Source organism: Sparus aurata, chromosome 6, assembly GCF_900880675.1.
Source record: "Sparus aurata chromosome 6, fSpaAur1.1, whole genome shotgun sequence".
Lineage (NCBI taxonomy): Eukaryota > Metazoa > Chordata > Actinopteri > Spariformes > Sparidae > Sparus > Sparus aurata.
The window spans coordinates 37,613,769-37,635,789 of NC_044192.1; the positions used below are offsets into that span (position 1 = coordinate 37,613,769).

At 41.4% G+C, this 22,021-nt stretch overlaps 1 protein-coding gene across 3 annotated transcripts; it reads right to left on the minus strand.

The window, feature by feature from the left end:
• Positions 1–107: 107 nt before the first annotated feature.
• On the minus strand, positions 108–21,107 carry LOC115583158 (Krueppel-like factor 15). 3 transcript variants are annotated; one of them, XM_030419655.1, is made up of 3 exons: positions 20,882–21,107; positions 16,952–18,407; positions 108–1,532 (listed from the first exon to the last, which is right to left on the minus strand). In XM_030419655.1, the coding sequence occupies exons 2-3, from the start codon at positions 18,181–18,183 to the stop codon at positions 1,364–1,366; spliced, it is 1,401 nt and encodes a 466-aa protein (XP_030275515.1). In that variant the 5' UTR covers positions 18,184–18,407; positions 20,882–21,107; the 3' UTR covers positions 108–1,363. The 3 variants fall into 3 exon arrangements, with proteins under 3 accessions (XP_030275515.1, XP_030275514.1, XP_030275513.1); XM_030419654.1 differs by having other exon boundaries at positions 16,952–18,403; positions 20,869–21,107; XM_030419653.1 differs by having other exon boundaries at positions 20,869–21,107.
• Between the last annotated feature and the right edge of the window lie 914 nt (positions 21,108–22,021).

The window sequence follows — 22,021 nt, forward strand, 5'->3', positions numbered from 1 at the left end:
GATTTTCCTCAAACATTAATGGAATTTCAATTTCCTCCATTTCTTCCCAGACGAAGAAGGCAAACACCGCAAGCTCAGCCAAGTCTTGTCACGTCTACAGTAAGAGAGAGTGTCCGACTTCATAGCAGCGTTTGTATCTCCACCCCTGCAGTCACCAGCAGATCTCGCTGCTGCAGTCAGGCAGCAGGAGTTCAACTTGAACGCGCCTATTGTCACCTCAATGTAACATTATTGCAAGCTGAGGTCAAAGGCTGTCAGGGTGTCTCCAGTAACAGAAAAACCAGAGTTTAGGCAGATTGTGTGTCATCTGTGTCATGAGCAAAATAATAGTTAAATTATTAAAAGCAGACTGAGACATTCAGTTCCTTGGTTATGTACTGACTGATATGTTCCATGTTATGACAACTTTTGAACAGTAACTGTTCACCCCAACACCCCAATAAACTATGGATCACTGAAAAGCCTGATTTTCCCAAGGCATTTGGCTTTCCAGTAAGGATTTTGTGGTACAGTAAGGCCTGAAAAGCAGACAAATAGAAGAGCAGCACATAGGTACACATCACTTAGCTTCATAAAACAATGATCAAAGATCATGTAACCCTCATCACAAGGCCAACTCAACAATCAGTGTGCGCTTAACCTTTTAGTTTTGTTTTAATTTTGCATTTCTTGTGTTGCTCTCTCATCCTCCTCCATGCATCTCCACAGGTTCACTAAGGACTGTGAGAGGGGTCTCATTAGCTTATCGTCAGATATTCCTTACTATGTTATGCAAGCAGTAGCTCACATATGTGTCTCCCAAGTTGAATAATGAAGATGTTATTCAACTGTACTGTCAATGAAATGTGGTGCAAAGCAGCAAGAACTAGGATAAAGCTAGCAGAGAAACCTCACAGCAGAAACATCTGTGGACCCCAGGAAGAGTAACTGCGACTCTGGTAGTAGTTAATGAAGGTCTGAAAGAACTTCAATCATGACAAATGTCCAAGATATTGGGAGCTTTCACAAAGATAAAAGGCAGTTGTTTTGATCCAGGCAGACCAAAACTATCACCTAATCCAGACTGAAGGAAATAAGCTTTCCTTATCTTCTGCTGAGGCAGGGGATAAGGACAGAACAAACAAAAGGACTACAACATACCACAGCACCAACAGCAACAACAACTTTTTGCTGATTACAGGGTGGTAATGGAAAAGTCCATTTACATTTGTCCAGTAAATTAGAACAACACAGACTGCAAAGTAGTACAATACAAAGTAAGGTGTCCTTCCTCTCACATATTCAAACCGAGTAATCATGCCCACACCTTGTTCCCATTGGACGTCTGAGTTTTCCAAGTGATCCCAGTGATCTGAGTGGATCGTCAGTTAGTTGAGCAAACTGTCCGGCTTGTTCGTGGAAAACGGTGGACTTTAATGTGTTTTGACAGGTGGTCACTGCGGGCAAACTTCTTCTCGCACACTGGACACTGGTAGGGCTTCACACCTGAGTGAGACCGCCTGTGTCGAGACAGCTCATCTGACCGAGAAAACCTGGAGGGGAGAAGAAGAGGAGCTGTTTTATATAAGACAAAGACACATGGAAAAAGTAATTTCCAATTTTAATAATAATTATTATTATTATTATTATTATTATTATTATTATTATTATTATTATTATTTAATAATAATACGCTGCACACTGCATCAAAATTGCTCTGCATGGCTGACGTCCCAGAAGGAAGCCTACTCTAAAGATGATGCACAAAAATGCCCACAAGCAGTTTGCTGAAGACAAGCAGACTAAGGACATGGATTACTGGAACCATGTCCTGTTGTCTGATGAGACCAAGATAAACTTATCTGGTTCAGATGGTGTCAAGTGTGTGTGGCGACAACCAGATGAGGGGTACAAAGACAAGTGTGTCTTGCATACAGTCAAGCATGCTGGTGGGAGTGTCATGGTCTGAGGCTGCATGAGTACTGCTGGCACTGGGGAGCTACGGCTCATTGAGGGAAACATGAATGCCAACAAGTACTGTGACATACTGAAGCAGAGCATGACCCCCTCCCTTCAGAAACTGGACCGCAGGGCAGTTTTCCAACATGATAACGACCCCAAACACACCTCCAAGACGACCACTGCCTTTCTTAAGAAGTTGAGGGTAAAGGTGATGGACTGGCCAAGCATGTCTCCAGACCTAAACTCGTCTTCTTCCAAGATGGCACCGTTCTAGTGGCTGTTATATTCAACTTTTGTTGCTTAAGTTTAAAGGTGAATAAGGGAATGATAGATTCAGGTTTTATAAAATGATTCTAAACATTAATGCACTCTTGCTTTTAGTATCCAAAATGTCATCAAATCAGTTTAGATGTTTTCAATCATTTAATGTGTATATACATGTATTAAAGTAACTCTCAGTATGAAAACATATCAAATGTCATTCAATTTGATACTTCTTTAAAACTAAACCCATAGAAAATAAATCATAATGGAAAAAAAGTGTCTCAGGTGTGTATGGTTTGGCAAAGACTTTCATGCACCACTTGTGTGTAACTAGTTCCATAACCAGTGTTGGTGAGACCTAAACTACATGTAGTGGAACTACATAGCTTAACTACAATTTGCTGTTAATTGCTGGTAGTTAAACTACATTCATATTTTGTGCTGCGTCAAGTATTTCAACTACTTTTTGGGTCATTTTTTGTAGTTTAACTACTCAGTTTACAAACTAAAATTTTGGCTAATTACATGACATTTTTTTTTTCATAAAAAAGAAATATATAATATAAATGTAATTTTAATTTTCTTTGAAAAAAGGCTCAGGCATATTTAAGCGTGTGCATGTTGGATATAGAAACAGAAATGTTCTGAATGAATCTCACAATGTAATAATCTGTCATGACCACAAATATTTCACATGTTGATGCTGTGACTTATTTCCTGTAACTCATTTGAACAAGCAAGCATGGCTGCAGGTTAGCATGCAAGGCTACTTGGCTGGAGCCAAAGAGATGACAGCTCTGAGGCTTCTTCCTAGAAACTGACTGTCCCCAGCTGAGCTCTGCAGCCCAGATTTTGCTCTGCTGACCTGACAAGATGATGAATCGATATAATTGCACCCTGTAATTAAGCAGCAACACTTAAGGAGCTACAGAAAAACCCTGTCAGACTCTGTCATATGTTCACAGTTGCTCACAGTTAAGTGAAAGTAATGCTGCTGCAGTAATAGACACCAGTATGTTAAATGCAACATCTGACATCTTACACAAGCAGACACTGCAGTACGACCATTCTACTACATACCCAAACAGCATTTCATCAAATCAAGTCCACACAAAGTCTTACCTAAGGCCTTACTGAATCAATTTGAAGCAGTTTTCTTTAAAAGGATTCATTTAATTTCTTGTCAGCTGAATGTGTTTCTTGAACAGCTGGATTTACATTTCTTCAGTTTTAAAAAGGCACTACTGCATTCTAATGCTCCATATAAAGAGTATTGGATTGAGCTGGCACAACTGCAGCCAGGAATGAAAATCTTGTGTAGACCTCATCTTCTGACCATGAAATGGATGGGTGCAGTACATCCAGTATAAATGCATGAACGTTCTTGTCCTCCAATTAAGCATTCCCCTTGTGTGGGTACATTACAAATTTATTAGCTTGTAATTTATTATTAAGGCTTTAGCTAGCAGGGATCCGACCCTGTTCCCATAGAATCAATGCGTGTTGGGTTGACTGATCAGCTTAGATAATTATCAGATCTGTTATTCAGCATTTTTATGATTATCAGAATCAGTGTTTTTCACATTACATCAGGGGAAAAAGATCATGTAAATTTCAAAATATGCTGCTTTTTCTCTGCAGCAACTAAAGTCACCAGATAGGATTACGGTTAGTATGAAATGTACAAAAATGGAAATAATAAAGTACAAGCATGGTACTTGACTAAATGTAATTACTTACCTTCCATCAGTGATACTGCACACATGATGGACATGTAAATGTGTTTGGGCCAGAGTCAACGAGGTCCCAAAAGGTCATTTTTGCCCTGAGGTTAAAGGTCTCATATTATGAAAAACACGTTTCCTCTGGTCTCTACATATATAAACTGGTTCTCCCTGAGCCTGCCAACTCCCAGAGTGGGGAAAACAAGCGAGTCCTGCATGGTCTCTGCAGCTCACCCACTGGTAAAACGGCGCTCCTACAGGCTGTTCAGATTCTGCTCCTGTCGTTACGTAACGAAAGGAGTCATTTTCATAGGCCGACCTCCTCTGCGCAATGATAGGAGAGGTCCGAGAGGGGGGCGTTCATCCCCAAGGTGAAGATCAGTGTGTCCAGCGGTGAGACAGCAGTGTTTCGCAACAGTTGTCGCTAAAAGCTAGACACGCAAATAGCTCTGTTGTTGGTTGTAAAAATCAACACCAGTGTCTATATTTTGTCCCAGCTACAGAAAAAATAGAAGAGACAGTGGTCGCGTATCATTTTCAACGACAACGTGCCTGCTGCCGTTTGTGTTAGCTTGTATGTGTATGCTAACCATTTCACATCGGACTGCATCAGTAACGAGGGTCAATATAAAGCTGGCTTTAAGACTCTCCTAAAAGGATCAGTCCCAACCATATGGGACCCAGCAACTGCACCCGAGCCACTGATAAGTGTCGCCGCCGTTTGGTTGTATTTACAGTTGCCAACGAGCACGGTGAAGTCAGCTGGAAATTGGCTAAATAGTTAGCTCCGCTTCTGTCCGCTATGCAATGGCGTTTGAAGCAAGTTTAATGTTAATAATATTGTGAGGGAGCTTGGTTGTCACAGTAAAAAGTCTGGAAACATGTGCATATGCGAACAGTGACAAAGAGTTTGGAGACCACAAACACAGCTTGCGCTAGCTGTTAGCCGTTAGCTACATGGTAGTAACTGTTACAACAAATACGAACAAACTAACATTATTCAGATACACTAACCATTCTGAAACGTCCTGCCACAGCCGCAGAGTCTGTACTTCTTCAGGAGCCTCTCCTTCTGGGTCCAATTTTGGGTCAAACTGGTTCAGTTGAATGAAAAATCTCCGCGAGCCATAGCATCACATCCACCGTAAAACATTAGAGCATGCTATCACTTACGCAAGGGGCTTCCTCTCCCTGAGAGTGACAGCCAAGGCTCTCCAAGTAGGCGTTGACAGTCGGAACTCATTAGCATGTAAGGGTACAGGTGCAGAAACAGTCTGGTCTCAGGAGAGCTCAGTAGAGTGACTTTGAGACAGCTGAAATTCAGGACCACGCATGGGTTTGGGGCAATGCATATCGAATACAGAGTTGTTGGACCTCTGACAGCTGTGTGAAATTGATGAAAAACAGTATAATATGGAACCTTTAAATCCAGTCGTGGTTGTGCTAAATTGATAATAAGTGATCTTTTAACTATCAATACTATCTGAAGATTGGTGATGCTAGTGACCTGACCGTCCATTTGACATGGTATTTAGTGTTAGCATGGTGCACCAGAGTAGAGGGCTGCATTGGGATTGGGGTCCCGCGGGACCCAACCCAAATCTCGCGGGAGCAGGCGGTTTGAACTTTGCTGTGGGCAGGAACGGGCGGCTAAAACAAACACTGCGGGAGTGACAGGATGACAGAGTCAACAAATGCAGTAGAAAAAAAGCTAAAACAAGGTCTCTACAACAGAAAAAATAAGCAAGGCAAGTCTGACATTTGGAAAAGCTTCTCAATTGTGTGACGGTGCAAAGTTTTGATAAAACAAAGTGATATTTAAATTTATTGTGTACCGTTGTCTATCTGCTGATTGTGTTCTCATTATTGTTTCTTATTCAGGTCTGTCTTAGAAAAGAGACCTTAACCTCAATCACTGCCTGATTATATAAAGGTAGAAAAATAAATAAAATACAGAGGAGGAGAATAGAATATGAAACAGCCTTTATTTCATTAAAAACTAAATGAAAACAACGAAATAGGAGCGCTATTCCTGACCAGTGCGTCAAAAGACACGCAGCCCAGGGAAACGAAACAAACAACCCCATGAGTGTCTTTATTAATTGCCTATAAAATGACGTGTTTTCTCCTGCGGGACAGGAGAAGACACAAAATCAATGCATCTCTATTATTGTGTGGGCATAAATTCTCAGAGTTTTGCAGGTGCGGGCGGGAGTGGACATACACATTGCAGGAGCGGGCGGAAGTGTAACACACACGTTGCGGGTGCGGGCGGTAATGGTCAGAAATTCAGCAGGAGCGGGCAGGAGTGGGATGAAGAAAACAGTCCCGCGCAGACTCTACACCAGGGCCACTGATCTACAGTGCCAGAGACATGAGCATGTTACTGATGTCTAATAAGCAAAACAATTTTCAAATAAAAATCTGAAAAAGACAACATGTGGTAAGTTGATGTACCTAGAGGATTAGTGTTGTCACGATACCAAAATTATGACTTCGGTACGATACCTGCCTAAAACATCTCGATACCGATACTGAAGCGATAGGACGACGGAAAACTAAAACATCATCAAAAGTAATGGCATAAATTTTAGATGACAGAATGTGGAACTTAAAATGATTTATTTCTTTTTATTGTATATATATTTTTGTAAAAGCTGCTGAGCTTTATAGCTTCTGTATCTGTTTCCAGGAAGACAAGTGTCTTCTTGTTTTGTGCATTTGTCTTGTTTGCTCTCAGAGATTATTAAATAACCTGATTTTTCATTAAAAGCTCTGTGCCAGTAGTAAAAAATAATTTACAGCACATTAACCACAATTTTATTCAGCATAAAAATAATAGACATAAATGAGATTAACTGCAAATCTGGCAATTCATAAAATAAGAAAATACTTTATTTGTACCACAAAGGGGAAATTTGCAATTTGCATTTCATGTTGATGAAGTTCAAACCCTGGATTATTAACCTGCAAACTACATTAGTGCACTTAAGTACAACACAAATGGTCCAGACCTGGTGGAGGTCTGTGCTTTCATCAGAAGATTTTCTGATAATGTAAATTACAATAAATATTATAAATTACTGACAAAATGTACATGCTATGATTATATTACTAGTACTGATTGACTTAAAATAGATAATTAAGTGGTGTTGTTGATCAGCATACTTGTGAACACCAGCGCATGCTATGGTAAAGTTCATGTTACCAGTGTGAACATTATGTTTGTATACAGAGATGTGTGGAACCACATCGGACTGTTAAACAGTTAGCTTTACCCCTGACTGCCTCGTGCAACTCTGATGGTGAAAATAGTTCGCTTGTCACAAAAAAAAACCTTGTTTGACTTCCATCCGGGGGATATTTAACGTTATGTTATCTATCGCTAACCTGCAGCTCTTTGAACTCTTTGAACAAGTCCGCATGTCTGTCAGTTGAAAGTGGCATGTCGCAGAAATTCATGAAGTACCGATACTAATAAAACATGAAAAAGTATTGTTCTTAACGGCTGGGTACTGCGGTACCTTTCTAGTATCAGTTTACCGTGCAACACTATAGAGGACACTTTGTTATTCTACATTTGGATATATAGCAATAGCTGACTCAGTGTAGGTTCCCTCCCTGCTCCTCCTGGTCTATAAGGAACCCTGACAGATCCCTCTCTTCTCTCTCATTCAGCGTGGCAGCCTGGACGCTCCTAGCCCACTGTCATGGTAACTATCCCCCCCCCCCCCCCATGTGTACACATGCACGCATGGACACACTTATACACACACACACACACACACACACACACACAGACTCACACTGGTCCCACACAACCACTTCCATCCAAACTACATCCTGCCTTTTGTATACAGACAAGAGCCTTTTGTTAGTTGGAACAAACAGCCTGGATTGCTGTTGCACACATTTCTGCAGCTCCCCTCATGTACTGGGACACACACAGCATTACAAGTACAGTACATGAAAGGTGGCTGGTTGCCAGGATTGTACTATAGTCCATTGGAACGACACATCAACCATCATTAGGGTTCAGCTCAACAATTGCCTCTTGTGGTTCAAAGTGGTGGCATGGAATGGGGCTAGCTGGTTAGCATGCTAACTTCACTACACATCTTTGTAACACAATACACAGATGTCTGACATAATTAGGAATGTCCCGATCAGGTTTTTTTTAGTATTTTTTCTCCAGATTTCAAGCTGCTTTCCACTCTAGAGATGATGTCACGCACTCTACCTCACGCAGTACACACCCATTACAAAATCAGAAGACGGCCTAAAAATCCTTAAAACAAAAACTGTGATGATTTCAAAACCGTAAAAGATTTTAAAAAGCCGAATATGTGTCTAATAGTTCAAGGTCTTCTGACTGTTTTAAAGGTGGAATGGTGTCTGCTGCTCAAACTATAAGGTGCAAGAAGAGGTTGAAAGTCAATGAGTTTTGAAGAGGATATGAAGATTTTCGCATTTACTTCCCATTCACAATAATTAGACTGCGACCAGAGCGCCACCTATTGGCCGATTTGCAACAAATTTTACACAGACCATCATTAGGCCATACCACACAATTATGAAAATTTATGTGATAATGAGACAGTATTTTGTAAAGATATGAAAGATAGCTGTTTTCAACACAATGTGCAACAAATTGTTGTTTTACATTTCGGGCGTTTTATGGACTATCAAAAATAATTTTGATAACTTTTTGTCAGGAGGGTCCACGCATGCTACATGCAAAGTTTGGTGCAAATCAGTCAAATTGCCTACGAGGAGTTCGACAAAGTACATTTTTCATTTTTTTTGCGAATGGAAAGTTACAGCGAAAATGGCCATGGGCTACACTACACAATTCAGCTCAACTCAGGGAACGCGTAAATATAACGTTCAACAATGTGCTACATATAATGTGAGATTTATGGGCCAAAAGCGCTTTTGCATTGAAAATAGCGCCACCTGCTGGTCATTTTTAAAGTGTGAGTTACAGGGGCCATTCTATAGCACCTCTATAATTTAATTTCCATAAGTGTTATGGTGTGGGCACAGTGCCAAATATTAAATTAAACGGCCACCAGAGCGCCACCTAGTGGCGGATCGGTAAACAATTCATCAGCTCTCCTCAGGAGGGCACTGACAATAATTGTACTAAGTTTTGTGTTGATCTGATGAACCGTTGTGGAGATATAAAATACTTCAATTTAAAGAGTGCCACCTTGTGGTCATCATCTTAAACTTTGCACAGGGCCTCAGGGGCTCATGGGGAAGTAGCAATCTGAGTTTCATATCATTAGACCACACCAATGTGGAGATATGCAACACTTCTTGTTTTGAATCAAATCTGCAGGAAGTTGTTATTTAATAACTTGTGTATTGTTTAGACTATCAAAATTCTTTGAATTACTTTTTGTCAGGAGGGTCTACAGATGCTGCATGGCAAGTTTCATGCAAACCGGTGACATCGCCTGGGAGGAGTTCATAAAAGTAGATTACAACAGGAGACATAGCTGAACTCTGTGATGACATTTTTCAGTGTTGTGCCTGAACGCGTTCAATGAACGATCGTTCATGAACTCGTTCATATTTTGGGCGAACGTGAACTGAACGTACTGTATTTCTGCCTGATGAACGTTATTGTGAACACGTTCATTCTGGCGTTTGTGAACGGCGCGTTCTTACAGTTTAACTTCGTTCAAGACAGTGCCAGATTTCCACCGAGCCTTCCAGGCGAAAACCGGCTAAAACACATCATGAACAGGTAGCGAAAAAACATCCAATCTGGCTGTTGTGTATTAAAAGGACGCTGGACGAGAGTTTTGTGCACGCAACTCGCTTTACTTTCGGTCAAAACGAAACTTTACTAGTTCAGAGAGAAACAGCTGCATACCAAACATGCAGTGAGGCATTACCAAACGAACACAGATTAATTTGTCCTGGACGGGCATAACACTGGCAATACCAGCCACCACAGAGTCGCACCGCCGCATGCGTCATCAACATGTGAAGCATGGAGGCAAAAACAAATGAAGGCAGCAGCACTACCTCAGACTGTGCCTCCACCATTAATATGACATCTATGATTGATGATGATATGTATGATTACTTAAAACTATTTTATGAAAAGGTCAGTGATGATCCAGGTGGGAAAAATCTGACCTTTTTGTGTAAACTTTGCCCGCCGGGTTTCAAGAAGCAACTCCATACATCAACAACGTCAACAGCGAACCTGAAATGGCACATTGTACTAAAGCACCCAGCGAGCCTTTCAAGGTCTGTGCGAGTGAATGAAAAATCAAAAGACACGGCAACAGCGAGCCAAAACAGATCCTCTACCACCCAAATCACATTAACGGTGTACAGTAGCGGCTCCGTTGTCTTCATCTCCCAGCCGCAGCTGGACAACCTTCTTTGCAGTATATTGTGGGAGAGCTGCAGTTTCAGTGTTAAAACTGATAGAACAATTGCTGTCTGTGGTTCTAAATGGGCTGTGGCAATAATTTAGAAAAATAATAGCTCGCAGCAACATATTGAAAAAAAAAGAACTATGAACTAGTTCATTTTTGGAACTGTGAACTTGGTTCAAAATTTTGAATTATGAACTATGAACTGAACTAGTTCATTTTAACATTTGTGAACTGAACTTTGAACTAGTTCATATAGAAAGTGAACTTTCCCAACACTGACATTTTTATTTCTGTAGAGTGAAAAATTAGGGTGGCAGAGCGCGAGACAAAACAGGTACCGTCTGCTCTCCTCCAGAAATGTAGGTTTATTAAGTAGGTTACAACAGGAGACATTTTGCGAAATGGGCTTGGGGCCTATACCACGAGATTCAACAAATTGTGTGGATATAAGGTTTTTGAATGTGCGACAAAGTATATGGGAGTTTCAAAACGCACTTTCCTTAATAACAGCGCCACTAAGTGGTGGAAATTCAGGACGAAAATAGATTATAACATTTTTCGCCAGGTGTGACTTATATTCCAAGTTTGGCGAGTTTTGGGGTATGTTCAGGCAGTGAAAAATGTGATCATTTGGGACAAAGAAAAAAAAAATCCTTTGAAAAACAATAGGGTCCTTGCAGGTTCCCTGCTCGGGCCCTAAAAATCTTTACAATTACAATAGGGTTCCTAGCACCGCTGGTCCTAGGAAATGCGTCTGCTTGCATACGCGTTCCTTTGGCCCCTCGGGCTTGGCCCTCTAACTAGAACTGCAAGCAGTTATAAATGGGGGCCAAGTACCCCCACACGACTCGAACCCCGCACACCGCAGAGCCCACAGAAGTAGGCCCCAAAGAACGACGGACTCGGGGCAAAAGTGAGGACACAGGCCAACTCCTGAGCCGTGGTATTCACTGTAATGGGTAGTGCACTGAAAGTGCAAATGGCTGAATGTGTGCCGATTTGGATTTGTTGTACTAAATCACGCCCGCTTTGACCAATCGTTACTTAACTAAAGGAAAAGTGCAGCAGAAGTGGGCAGGGCCTATGTCAGAAAACCTAGCTCTATTCGGGAAATACATGAATTTAGCACAGAGCCTCTGGATGAACAATTGACTTAAGTTTGATGTTGAAAGCCTTTAGTTTGACCAAGATATGAAACAATATGTGTTTTTTAGCTAGCAAAAAAGATTGTTTGGTTATAACTAGCAGATATTCTTTGACAGCTTTTCATCAGAAACATCTGGAGATTCTATATGCAAAGTTTCAGGCAGATGGCGCTTAAATTGTAGGAGTTCGAAAAACTAGGTTTTGCATATGTGGCGATTTAACTAACGAAATGTGCAGCAGAAGTGGGCATGTCCTATGTCAGAAAACCCAGCTCTATTCAGGGAACATATGGATATAAGGTTTGCGAATGTGTTTTTTAAAAATGTGAAAGTTACAGGCAAAAACGCGATTGCAGCCATTATTGCGCCACATAGTGGAGTACATGTGCAATTTTTGGTATGGACGAACTGTGTCCTATTCTATATGTAGCACATCAATTGTAAAGCTCTCAGCATAAAAGTTTGGCTGAAATGAATGTTTGTTGTTTATCTTGTAATAAGCCACGCCCATATTGACGAGTTATGACCACCTTCAAGAGATGGCCTCAGGATTGGCCCTACATTATACCGATCAAATTTCATAAAATTGGTGTAGCCATTCAAGAGATATAACTGTCCCATATTTTTAGCGCTCCCTATTGGCCAAAATTTGCCAAATTTGGGTCATCCCTTCCAAGTCACATGGCAACCAAGGATCTCAAATGTGGTGTTAGTAGCATTTGGTTTGACCGAGATATCCAACTGTTTACATTTTTTTAGCTAGCTACAGAAATGTATTTGTTAATAATTTGCGCATTTTTTGACCATGCAAAATTCTTTTGATAACATTAGGTCAAGTCCAGCTGAAGAGGGTACGTGCCAAGTTTCAAGTAGATCAGACAAAATCCCAAGGAGGAGTTTGAAAAAGTAGGTTTTCCAGTTTTTGCAATTTTGCGAAAAATAACTTTTTAGGCGGAAGTGGGCATGGTGTGGGAGTTATAGGCAAAAACCTGTTGGCCTAGGTTAAAGCACCCCCTGCAGGCGGATATATGTAGTTTTTTGTGTCTGAGGTGCGTGCAGGTGTCTGCACCAACCCTCCAAATTGCACCACCCTCCCTTGCACGATTTAGCCTTCAGCACCACTTTTAGCGGGGGAAAAATAAAGATCTTTACAATTACAATAGGGTTCCTAGCACCGCTGGTCCTAGGAAACGCGTCTGCTTGCATACTCGTTCTCTCGGCCCCTCGGGCTTGGCCCCCTAATAATCCTTTGAAAAACAATAGGGAAATATAGCATCATGCTACTCACTGATGGGTGCACTGTCAGTGAATAGCGAGTGAGAATGAGTATGTTATGCGCAGCTCCATAATTACAAAATTAATATGTGGCGGCCAATGTTTATATTGTGGCAGACCACCAGAAAATAAATTAATGTGTGGGAAATACTGAGTTACCCCCAACACTGCTTACAAATTCCCCCTTTAAGTATCTAATGGTTTTTGGACATGGTTTAACATGACTCTCATCCAAATTCTTTTCATATAGTGCAATGAAATATCAAGCCTTTGAAGTTTGTGAAACCACTGATTCTAGAAGTATCTTCCCTCACAAGGAATTCCAATTTCAAAGTTTTCTTCAACTATGAAATCTTGTTTTTTTTTTTGCATTGGTTTGCTGTTTAGCAAATGGCTAAATGCTACTACACCAATGAGCATCAGCCATTCAGTGCGTTTACATGCACAGCTTAGTCAGATTACAGCCATAGTTCGACTATGCTGCTCAATCGGACAACTGCAATTATCCGAGTATACATGCCACTGAGAAAATCGAATTACTGGCCGTAAGCATGTCATACCCCGGTACGCTAGGTGGCGCTGTACCCATTTCAACTAGTGTTAACGGCGCACCTCCGGCTGACCTCTTGACGTCACCAGCTGCCTCGGCATTCAAGAAAGATGGCGTACGAAGAGCGAGACGAAGCTACATCTTTGTATACTTCGTATATGGTGTACATGATAATTACACAAACCTTGTGCACTCTGGCGCTCTTTCTTGCGTTGATTTCGGAGGAAAGCCGCCGCCGCCACCGCCATCACCGTCCGTCTACTTCCGGCTCACGGCCCCGGGGAAAAATCTCACGCCTGCGCAGAACGCAAAATCCGATCCGATCCGCTGGAAACGTATACATGCAGGAGTAATGCGACTATCAATCGAATAATCAACGTGGTGTAATTCGACTATGAGAAATCCGATCCGGTCCGATTTCAGTCAGACTAAGGTGTATACATGCATCTTAAAGATCCGTTCATAGTCAGACTAACGCAGTAATTCGGTTTTCTTGAGTGTCATGTAAACGCACTGACTGTTGCATTGGATTATCAAAGGCACAAAGCAAGTCTGTAGCCAGTTCACAATGTTCAGGGCCCTCTGATTTCCGCGATCACGGAATCGCGGAATTGGCCAATTAAAACGTAATCTATTGTTAAACGCGGAATATCGCAGAATTTGACATCATTTTACTGAAATGCTGTTTTCGTGTGGAAGAGGAACGTATGTCTGAGGAAAACTGCACGGAGGGAAGCAAATCTGGGTGGCACAACAAGTCCCCACCCCCCGTCAAAACAATGTAAGCATGGCAAAGCGGCTGCCCACGGCTCCGTCTTCGTCGGCGAAAAAACTGAGAGACTCGACATTAACCCCTCGATACAGAGCCGAGCAGTTCCCGAACGATTTGTATGTGTCAGGTGAACTGTTGTTTTACAAAGAAGCAGACCTGAGAAATCATAATTAAAGTTGTAATGCGAGAGAGATAGCCACCTGTCCGATTCATATTATCGGCATATCACCAAAGTGACTGTTAACTGCTGCTAACAGTAGCTGCTGTTAGCTAGCTATCCCCCGTTAGCCACAGCCTCTTAGCTGACTCTGCCTGGGCTGGGAGTTCAGAGGACAGGGGGAGGGTTGGTGTTTTCACTGCTAGCTGGTTAGTATGTAATTGACAAAACGTCACAAGTACAATTTCTCATTTTGTTGGTCATCTTTGCAAATTTTTTTAATATTTACAACTTAAATTTTCAGAACAATTTTGGTATGCAAACATTTACTGGATCTGCCTGAGAGCTGACCATTTTTTTATTCAATGAAACCCAAATTAAACCCATAAAAACATAAAATATACTACTGTATGAAGACATGATGAAATCAGATGTTTTTGATGCACTTTAGTGTACTCTTCGGTACAGTATTGAGGAAATGTGTTTGTCACCTCAATACATTTAAGGTAATTTCTGTTTAATTTGTGTACATCTTGTCATTTACATTAAAGAAACACTGTTTTAATAGTAAAATAAGAGTAAAAGGGGAAAAAAAAAAATGGATTCCCAAAATTTAAATGGAAAAAACGGAATTCCCCAAAATTAAAACAGAAATAACAGAATTTGGGAAAAACTAAAACGGAAATTGGGAAAAAATAAAATGGATTTTATAGGGCCCTAAATGTTCACACAAAACTGTCACTGTAGTTGCTGATTTCTTCCAGCTCATCAGGTTTTTGAAATGTATCATATTCAGTCAGCTATTAGCCATGCAACAACTGTCACCCTACTCAGCAGCACTAAACTTGTCATTAAAAGTGGGCTATAAAATCACATTAATATAAATTGTGTTTTGTTTTTAAAAAGTCTTGACTTACAAGCACAGAAACCAGTCAGAATCATTTTGACCTTTCAGTGAGGTGCACTATCTAAAGAGAAATGGCACACTAATTTTACCAGTTCGGGTCAGTCTCACTGGTTGACCTGATGTCTTTAGGACAACAGCCAGCTTAGATCTTGCAACTCTGGCCTGCAGTCACACTCTGTCACACACACATAAAAACACTGATGAATGCAGAAAGATGCTTTACTTTAATGACCAAAGCAATTGCCTCACTGATGTAGTCATCCAAGTTCTCTCACTGCTTTTTTCCATTTCACACAGCAGGTTCCAAATTTCGATCGTACTGCTTTATATTAAGCATACACGCGCGCGCACACACACACAAACACACACACACATTCATATTGCCACAGCAACTGAAGAGCTGTTGAGTCTCAATAGGAAATGCCCATCTTGTGCTCATGTGAATCCCGCCCACAGATTTGGTTTACATCTGCATAAAATAGACACCGCAACCGTTCTTGCACATCCCAAATATCTCACTGCCTGACACAAAGTTACATTATGAAAATCTAACCTTTAATGTATTTGCCTCACACCATCCCAATCAACACTTGGGAGGCTGCGTAACAGTTACGAGGAGCTCTTCAGCTCCAGGGCTTAGCAAAAACAACACAGTATGACTGTTTTTCCTCTGCTTTTCTACTTGACTAACTGAGCGCCATCTCATTGCTGAAGCATATCGCTGGCATTTTACAAACAAAAACCCAGTAAAGCTTTGCTTCCATGGCAATGAACCCAATTAAGAATAATGACATTCATTTTCAGTCACCTTGGAGCATTGGGGAGGTGGGGTAGGGTCTGGCTCTCAAGACCCTCCAAGTCTCCTCATCAGTGCTAATTGATGACCAGCGACAGGTCAATTCAATAAAGTGACAAAGTGTCAGTTCAAATCTGCACTGCTCTTGGTTCTATTGAGCAAAATGACACCATGCACAGCACTTAGACATGCCCCACTGACAATAACTGCTGTTTCCAGCAAACAGGCCACAATAACAAATGGGAGTCAAGCCCTTTTTTAAATCATGCAGACACATGCTGGAATCTGCTATTATTGCTATGGCTTTTGGACAAACAAACCTTCAGGCTTTATATAAGCAGCCATAAATAGGGGTCAATCACAGAGTCTAATCTGGTGAGATAACAAATGCATCAAAAGCTGCAGTGGCTGATTATGGTCATTTGGAATGGACAGAGATAATTCTGTCTTTGAAGACGAGTGTTTGGTGTTGTATCTTTACATGTAACAGAAATCCATTCAGTGTTTCCCACATATTAATTTATTTGTGGCCGTCCGCCATAATATCAGCATTGTCCGCCACATATTGATTTGGTATTTTTGGAGCTGCGCGTCCCATTCTCACTCACTCAAGACAACGCACCGGTCATTGAATAGCATGAGGTTATAGACTCCGTTACAGCCGATGGCGATGTGGTTTTTAGTCCACTGGTAAAACCAAGGAAGAAGAGGAGGAGACTATTTCACGCAGTTGTTTGGAGTGGCGTAATTACATTGTCATGTAATTCACTGGGGACTTTTCCCCAAAAGCTAACATTGTGAAAGACACATCTGCAAAACTGTAATAAAAGCCTAAAACCCCGTCAGGTTTGAGCATTCGGTCTTGGAAAGTCTAGAAGAGCCATCCAGTCACATTTTATCCCCATCCAAGTAAGCTCGGTGCTAAACCGGAAGTTAGCTGGACAGCCAATTAAAATCTGATTTGTGGAGAAACACTGACATTTATTCAATAAGCTGACTCTTCCCTCACCAGTACCCACCTCCATCCACAGCCCTGCCAGTTGCAGATGAAAGGCTTCTCCCCTGTGTGCCTCCTCAGGTGGGCCTTTAGGTGGCTGCTCTTTGTGTACATCTTGGTGCAGCCAGGAAAAGTGCATTTGTGCATTTTGATAAGATCTGCCACGGGGTTCTTCTGGAACTTTTGTCCACCAACAAGATTCCCTGATCCCTGGCTGGCTGAGTTATCCCCAAGCCCAAAAGGCTTGGCTGCAATGGGGACAGGTGCAATCCGTACAAACTTGGAGGAGATATTAAAGCTGGGGGACGGCATGATGTGGGGCACCAGAGCAAAGGTCTGACCCTGGATGTTGACCAGTAGCTGTGCGATTTTGATGTCTGGGGCTGCAGAAGGCTGTTGGGGCTGGGCTACAGGGGTATGAGGCACTACTGTGGGCTCCTGCTTGATCTGAAGGGGCTGAATCCGTAGAATGACTGGCACCCCACTACTGTTTGTACCACTGTCTGCTGATGAAGGTTTGCTCACTGAAGCCTTCTTGACCCCTAAGCTGGATTCAAGTGTGTGGTTAACTGTAGTTTTGGTCTCACTGGAGGCAGCAGTGGCTAGGCCAGCAGTGGGGACAGTTTGGTCTGAATACATGTCCTCTGGCTCCTGCTTAGGCTCAGGGGAGCCTTCCCTGCACGAATCCAGTCCAACCTCTGGACCAAGAGCCTCCTTCAGTCCCATTCCCAACCCTGGGCAACTTTCTCTGATCGCCTGTTTTTTAGTTACCACCTCCATATTCTCCTCCAGGAATTCTTCGATCTCTTCCAGTGTGGGCTGGAATGATCCTCCAGGTTTTTCCGCTGTCTTCACATCAGACCATGTGAAGAAGTCAAAATGTTCCTCTTTCACATGTTTTGAGGGCTCATCTCGCTGTGAGTCCCAGAGAAAAGGGGATAATGGTATAGGTGCCACAGATCCTGTCAGTACATTTTTGGCATCTCCTAAAGAGGCCTGGGATAGCAGGTGATCCAGGATGCTGTCCTGGCTCTCAGCACTAGAGTTGCTGCCGTAGCTGGAGCTGAGCACCTGGGGGTCTGGGCTGGAACAGGAGCAGGGGCTGGATGACTCACTCAGGTCATCCTCTGATAAAGGTGAGGGTATCACCTGGTAGGAGCCAAGATCTGTCATCATATCCGATAGCCAATAGGCCTTTGGAGAGCCAAAGTAAGGAAGAAAAGTCCCCTCCCTGACTGGAGAGTTATTTACCATCCCTGGATTGTGCCAAACTGCTGTCTCGTGTTGGACTTGAAGCCTGAGTTTAGGATGATTTGTAGGTGAATTATTTCTTGAGTTGGTAGGAAAGTTAGGCCAAACAAACCCAAGGCCACACTTCCTATTCGGGTGAGATAGTGGAACACCTGGCGTGCTTCTCAGGGTGGAAAAAGTCAGTGTCAGGGAAACAATCCAAGGTCTCCAGCCAGGATACAGTCTTTCTAAAGAGAAATAAACAGTGAGAAGTCTGATCATCTTAATTCCACACTGCTCGGCTTTAAAAGAACATTCTGCCTTTAAATAGAGTATGAGGTTATTATGCATCCAATGAAAAATGTATATGGTCCCATATCCTCTGATACTTCTGAGCAGATAGTCACAGTCGGTGTGCAAAATGCTGTAGCATTTTAGACCTGCAAGCTAATATCTGAATGAGGCAGCCATTTAGAACAACCACATTACAATATACGTGACACAACAAAAAGGATAATGAGTCACTGTGCCAATGTATTATTGTCATATAATAATCTGCTGCACTGGTCCCCAGCCTTTTGCTTGCGACCCTTTACACCCACTGATAAAGGCCGTGAGCTCCGAAATAAATCTAGTAAGTAGACCTTGATTTAAGAATATTTTATCAAGGATACTTGATTTGTCTACTTTTTTAACTTGTTAGAGAGAAAAAACATTAAAAATGTCAAATTGACATTCAACTAAAAATAGAGCAGCAACAAGAACTTGATTATTAGTCAATTACAGGTTTGAAAAAGAAATTAAGTAGCAACCTATTTTGAGTGTATTTGGTAACACTTTACATAAGATTCTTAAAACAGGCATTAGTTTTCCAGGTAACTGACTAGTTGCAATAAGAAAATTCTAAGTTAGAATAAGTTAGAATAATAATAATGAAAAGTACTGGATTTCTATTGTTGGATTATAAGACATTTATAAGCAATAGTTGTTAAAGATTATTATGTAAAAAGCTGCAAAAAGCATAGTAACTTATAAGTACATAATACGGTACACATTCATCTTAATTAAGCAAAACAAAAGCTTAGTAAAGATTAAATAATATGTAGACTAAAGGTCCAATTTGTAAAACAAATTGATGTTAAATGCCAAATACTGATGCTTTGGGTTGGTGGCTGGCTGACCTCCTGAGAGACCTTCTGAGACTCAACAATCAGATGTCTTACAAACTGGACTTTAAATTCACCTTAATAAATATGTTTGAAATACCTTAGATACTCTTATGCAGTCTATAAAGTATTAACATGTTTCTTGTAAATGTCTAATATCTAACAATAAACATGTTTATTTTGCCATCACTGAGGTTAATAAGCATCTTCTAAGGACTTTCAAAGGCCTTGTTAACACAGGACTAACACTTACTAGAAGGACATTAATATAAAGCATTAACTTACGCTGGATGTTCATAATAATTTGTAAATGGTTACTAAATACTGAGGAGCTTATCTATGAACATTATCTGGATGGTCATCATTAAGTTTATAAACCTTTCCCATGTCCTAATAAATGATTCATAAAATATTGTACTGTTAACAGTGAAATAAATAATCAACTTTAGTAACTATCATTAAGTTTAATGAACTATACATTTACCATGTATATTAATGATGGTTATCGTGAAATGTTATTGACACAGATCTCCCATGGTATGACTACATACATTGTTTTTTGTCTATAGTTTTACTGCATGCTTTGCTACATTTCCTGTCATAACAGGGTTTTCATTCAACTTTTCAGGCACTTATTTAAGTTCAAGGCTACAATGTTATGACCTGTTGCTCAGCACACTGTTGTTGCTTTCCATGTGGCTCAATAGCTATAGGAATATATGTTATTAATGGTTCACTTGATTTAATTTGTTTTGATAATATTCTACTACACACACTTCACAAATAGGTTGTTTTCCTGGAACAGAGAGCGTCGGTCATACTCACTCCTCCCATCCCCTTCCTCCCCTACCAGGGGCCCCTGCACGGTCTGAGTGACCGACAGTAAACCCGTCCAGAAAAGATATGAAAAAAAACAAAAACACTGGTAACATTATTATCACCAGCAGTGCGCGCTTCTTCGCTGTAAGCGTAAATCAGCTGGCCTGTATGATTATCACAGACAGAGGACGATCAGTCCAGTCTGTCTCTGAAGCTGGAGGACCGACTTCAAACAGCAGTCATCACATGGATATGGCTTTTGAACATTTTGAGTGATTTCATCTTTTGGTGGAGAGGAAATAATAAACAGCACGGGCCCTACAACTGTAACTCTACCCAATATTTGTATCATCCTAATAATGTTGTTTTGTTTTTTTTACAAGTATAACCATTAACTGTTCTTTAGCTTCAGACTTCGAAGGCAGTATGGAGCGGGGGAGTTTATACATCTTGTCAAAGGCGCAGCAACAAGAAGCCCAAAACTAATTCATCTATGCTGTGTTGTTAAACTGCGCAGAGACGGATCAAGGGCCAAGAACCGTCCGGAGCCCAGAACAGTCCAGAGCACAGACCGCGTGCCCGACCCACAGCCTGCACAACGCGTGAGTAGGCACGCGCACCGCTCTAAACGTAAACATGTTTTCGTGCAGCAGCTGCAGCAGATTGGTACACACACACGCGCACCCTGAATCCATCGAAACATGAACCAAAGCAGCAGTCCTACCTTGTTGACTCACAGCAAGTATAATCCCCGGACCAGAGGGCGCGATCAGAGTGTTCTGATCCGGTGCAGTCGATCGTCAGAGCAGCTTCTGCCCTCAAGACTAGCCATGAAGCTGCAGCAGCACTGGCGCTCAGACTGGACTGACTTAATGCAGGCTGAGTTGTACTATATGACCGTCACATCACTACCAGTGTGTGTTACAGGTTTACTGTAGTGGGAAATAAGAGGCTGCTGCTGAGGGCTCGTCCCCGCTCTGCAGCCTCATTGGTCGGTTGCACTGGGATGGAGGCGGGTCGTCTGCTCTGTCACTGAGAGGCTCTGCTGTGCGGAACAACATATGTGGAGGCAGGGCGCCCCTTTTGATTTGATGATATTTAAATATTTAAATATCTTTATAAATTCACTTTTAAATTTTGTACTTAGGTTCTATATTCCTACACTGCTGTTTGCTGCTGCAACGCTTTATTTCTTCATTGTGGGTCAAATAAAGGATTATCTTAATTCATCATATCTCTCTGTGTGTGTGTGTGTGTGTGTGTGTGTGTGTGTGTGTGTGTGTGTGTATATATAGTGCTGTGTGTGTGTGTGTGTGTAAGTATATATATATACTGTTGTGTGTGTGTGTCTGTGTATGTATATATACTGTATATATGTATATATATAATATATATACACATACACACAGAGAGAGAGAGAGAGAGAGAGAGAGAGAGAGAGATATGATGAATTAAGATAATCCTTTATTTGACCCACAATGAAGAAATGTAAAGCGTTGCAGCAGCAAACAGCAGTGTCGGAATATAGAACCTAAGTTCTGATGGCATGGACTAGTGTCCAGAAAATATCTCTCTCTCTCTCTCTCTCTCTCTCTCTCTCTCTCTCTCTCTCTCTCTCTACATATATATATACATACACACAGATATACATACATATATGATATGACGAATAGACAGTGGATGAGAGAGAACACATAGAGAGAGAGACAGAGCGAGGAGAGAGAGATAGAGGGAGAGAGAGAGCGGAGAGAGAGAAGAGAGAGATATAGAGACATTCCAGAGGAGAGACAGATACACATATATATATATACATATATATATATATATATACACACACATATATATATACATATACACATATACATATATATATACAT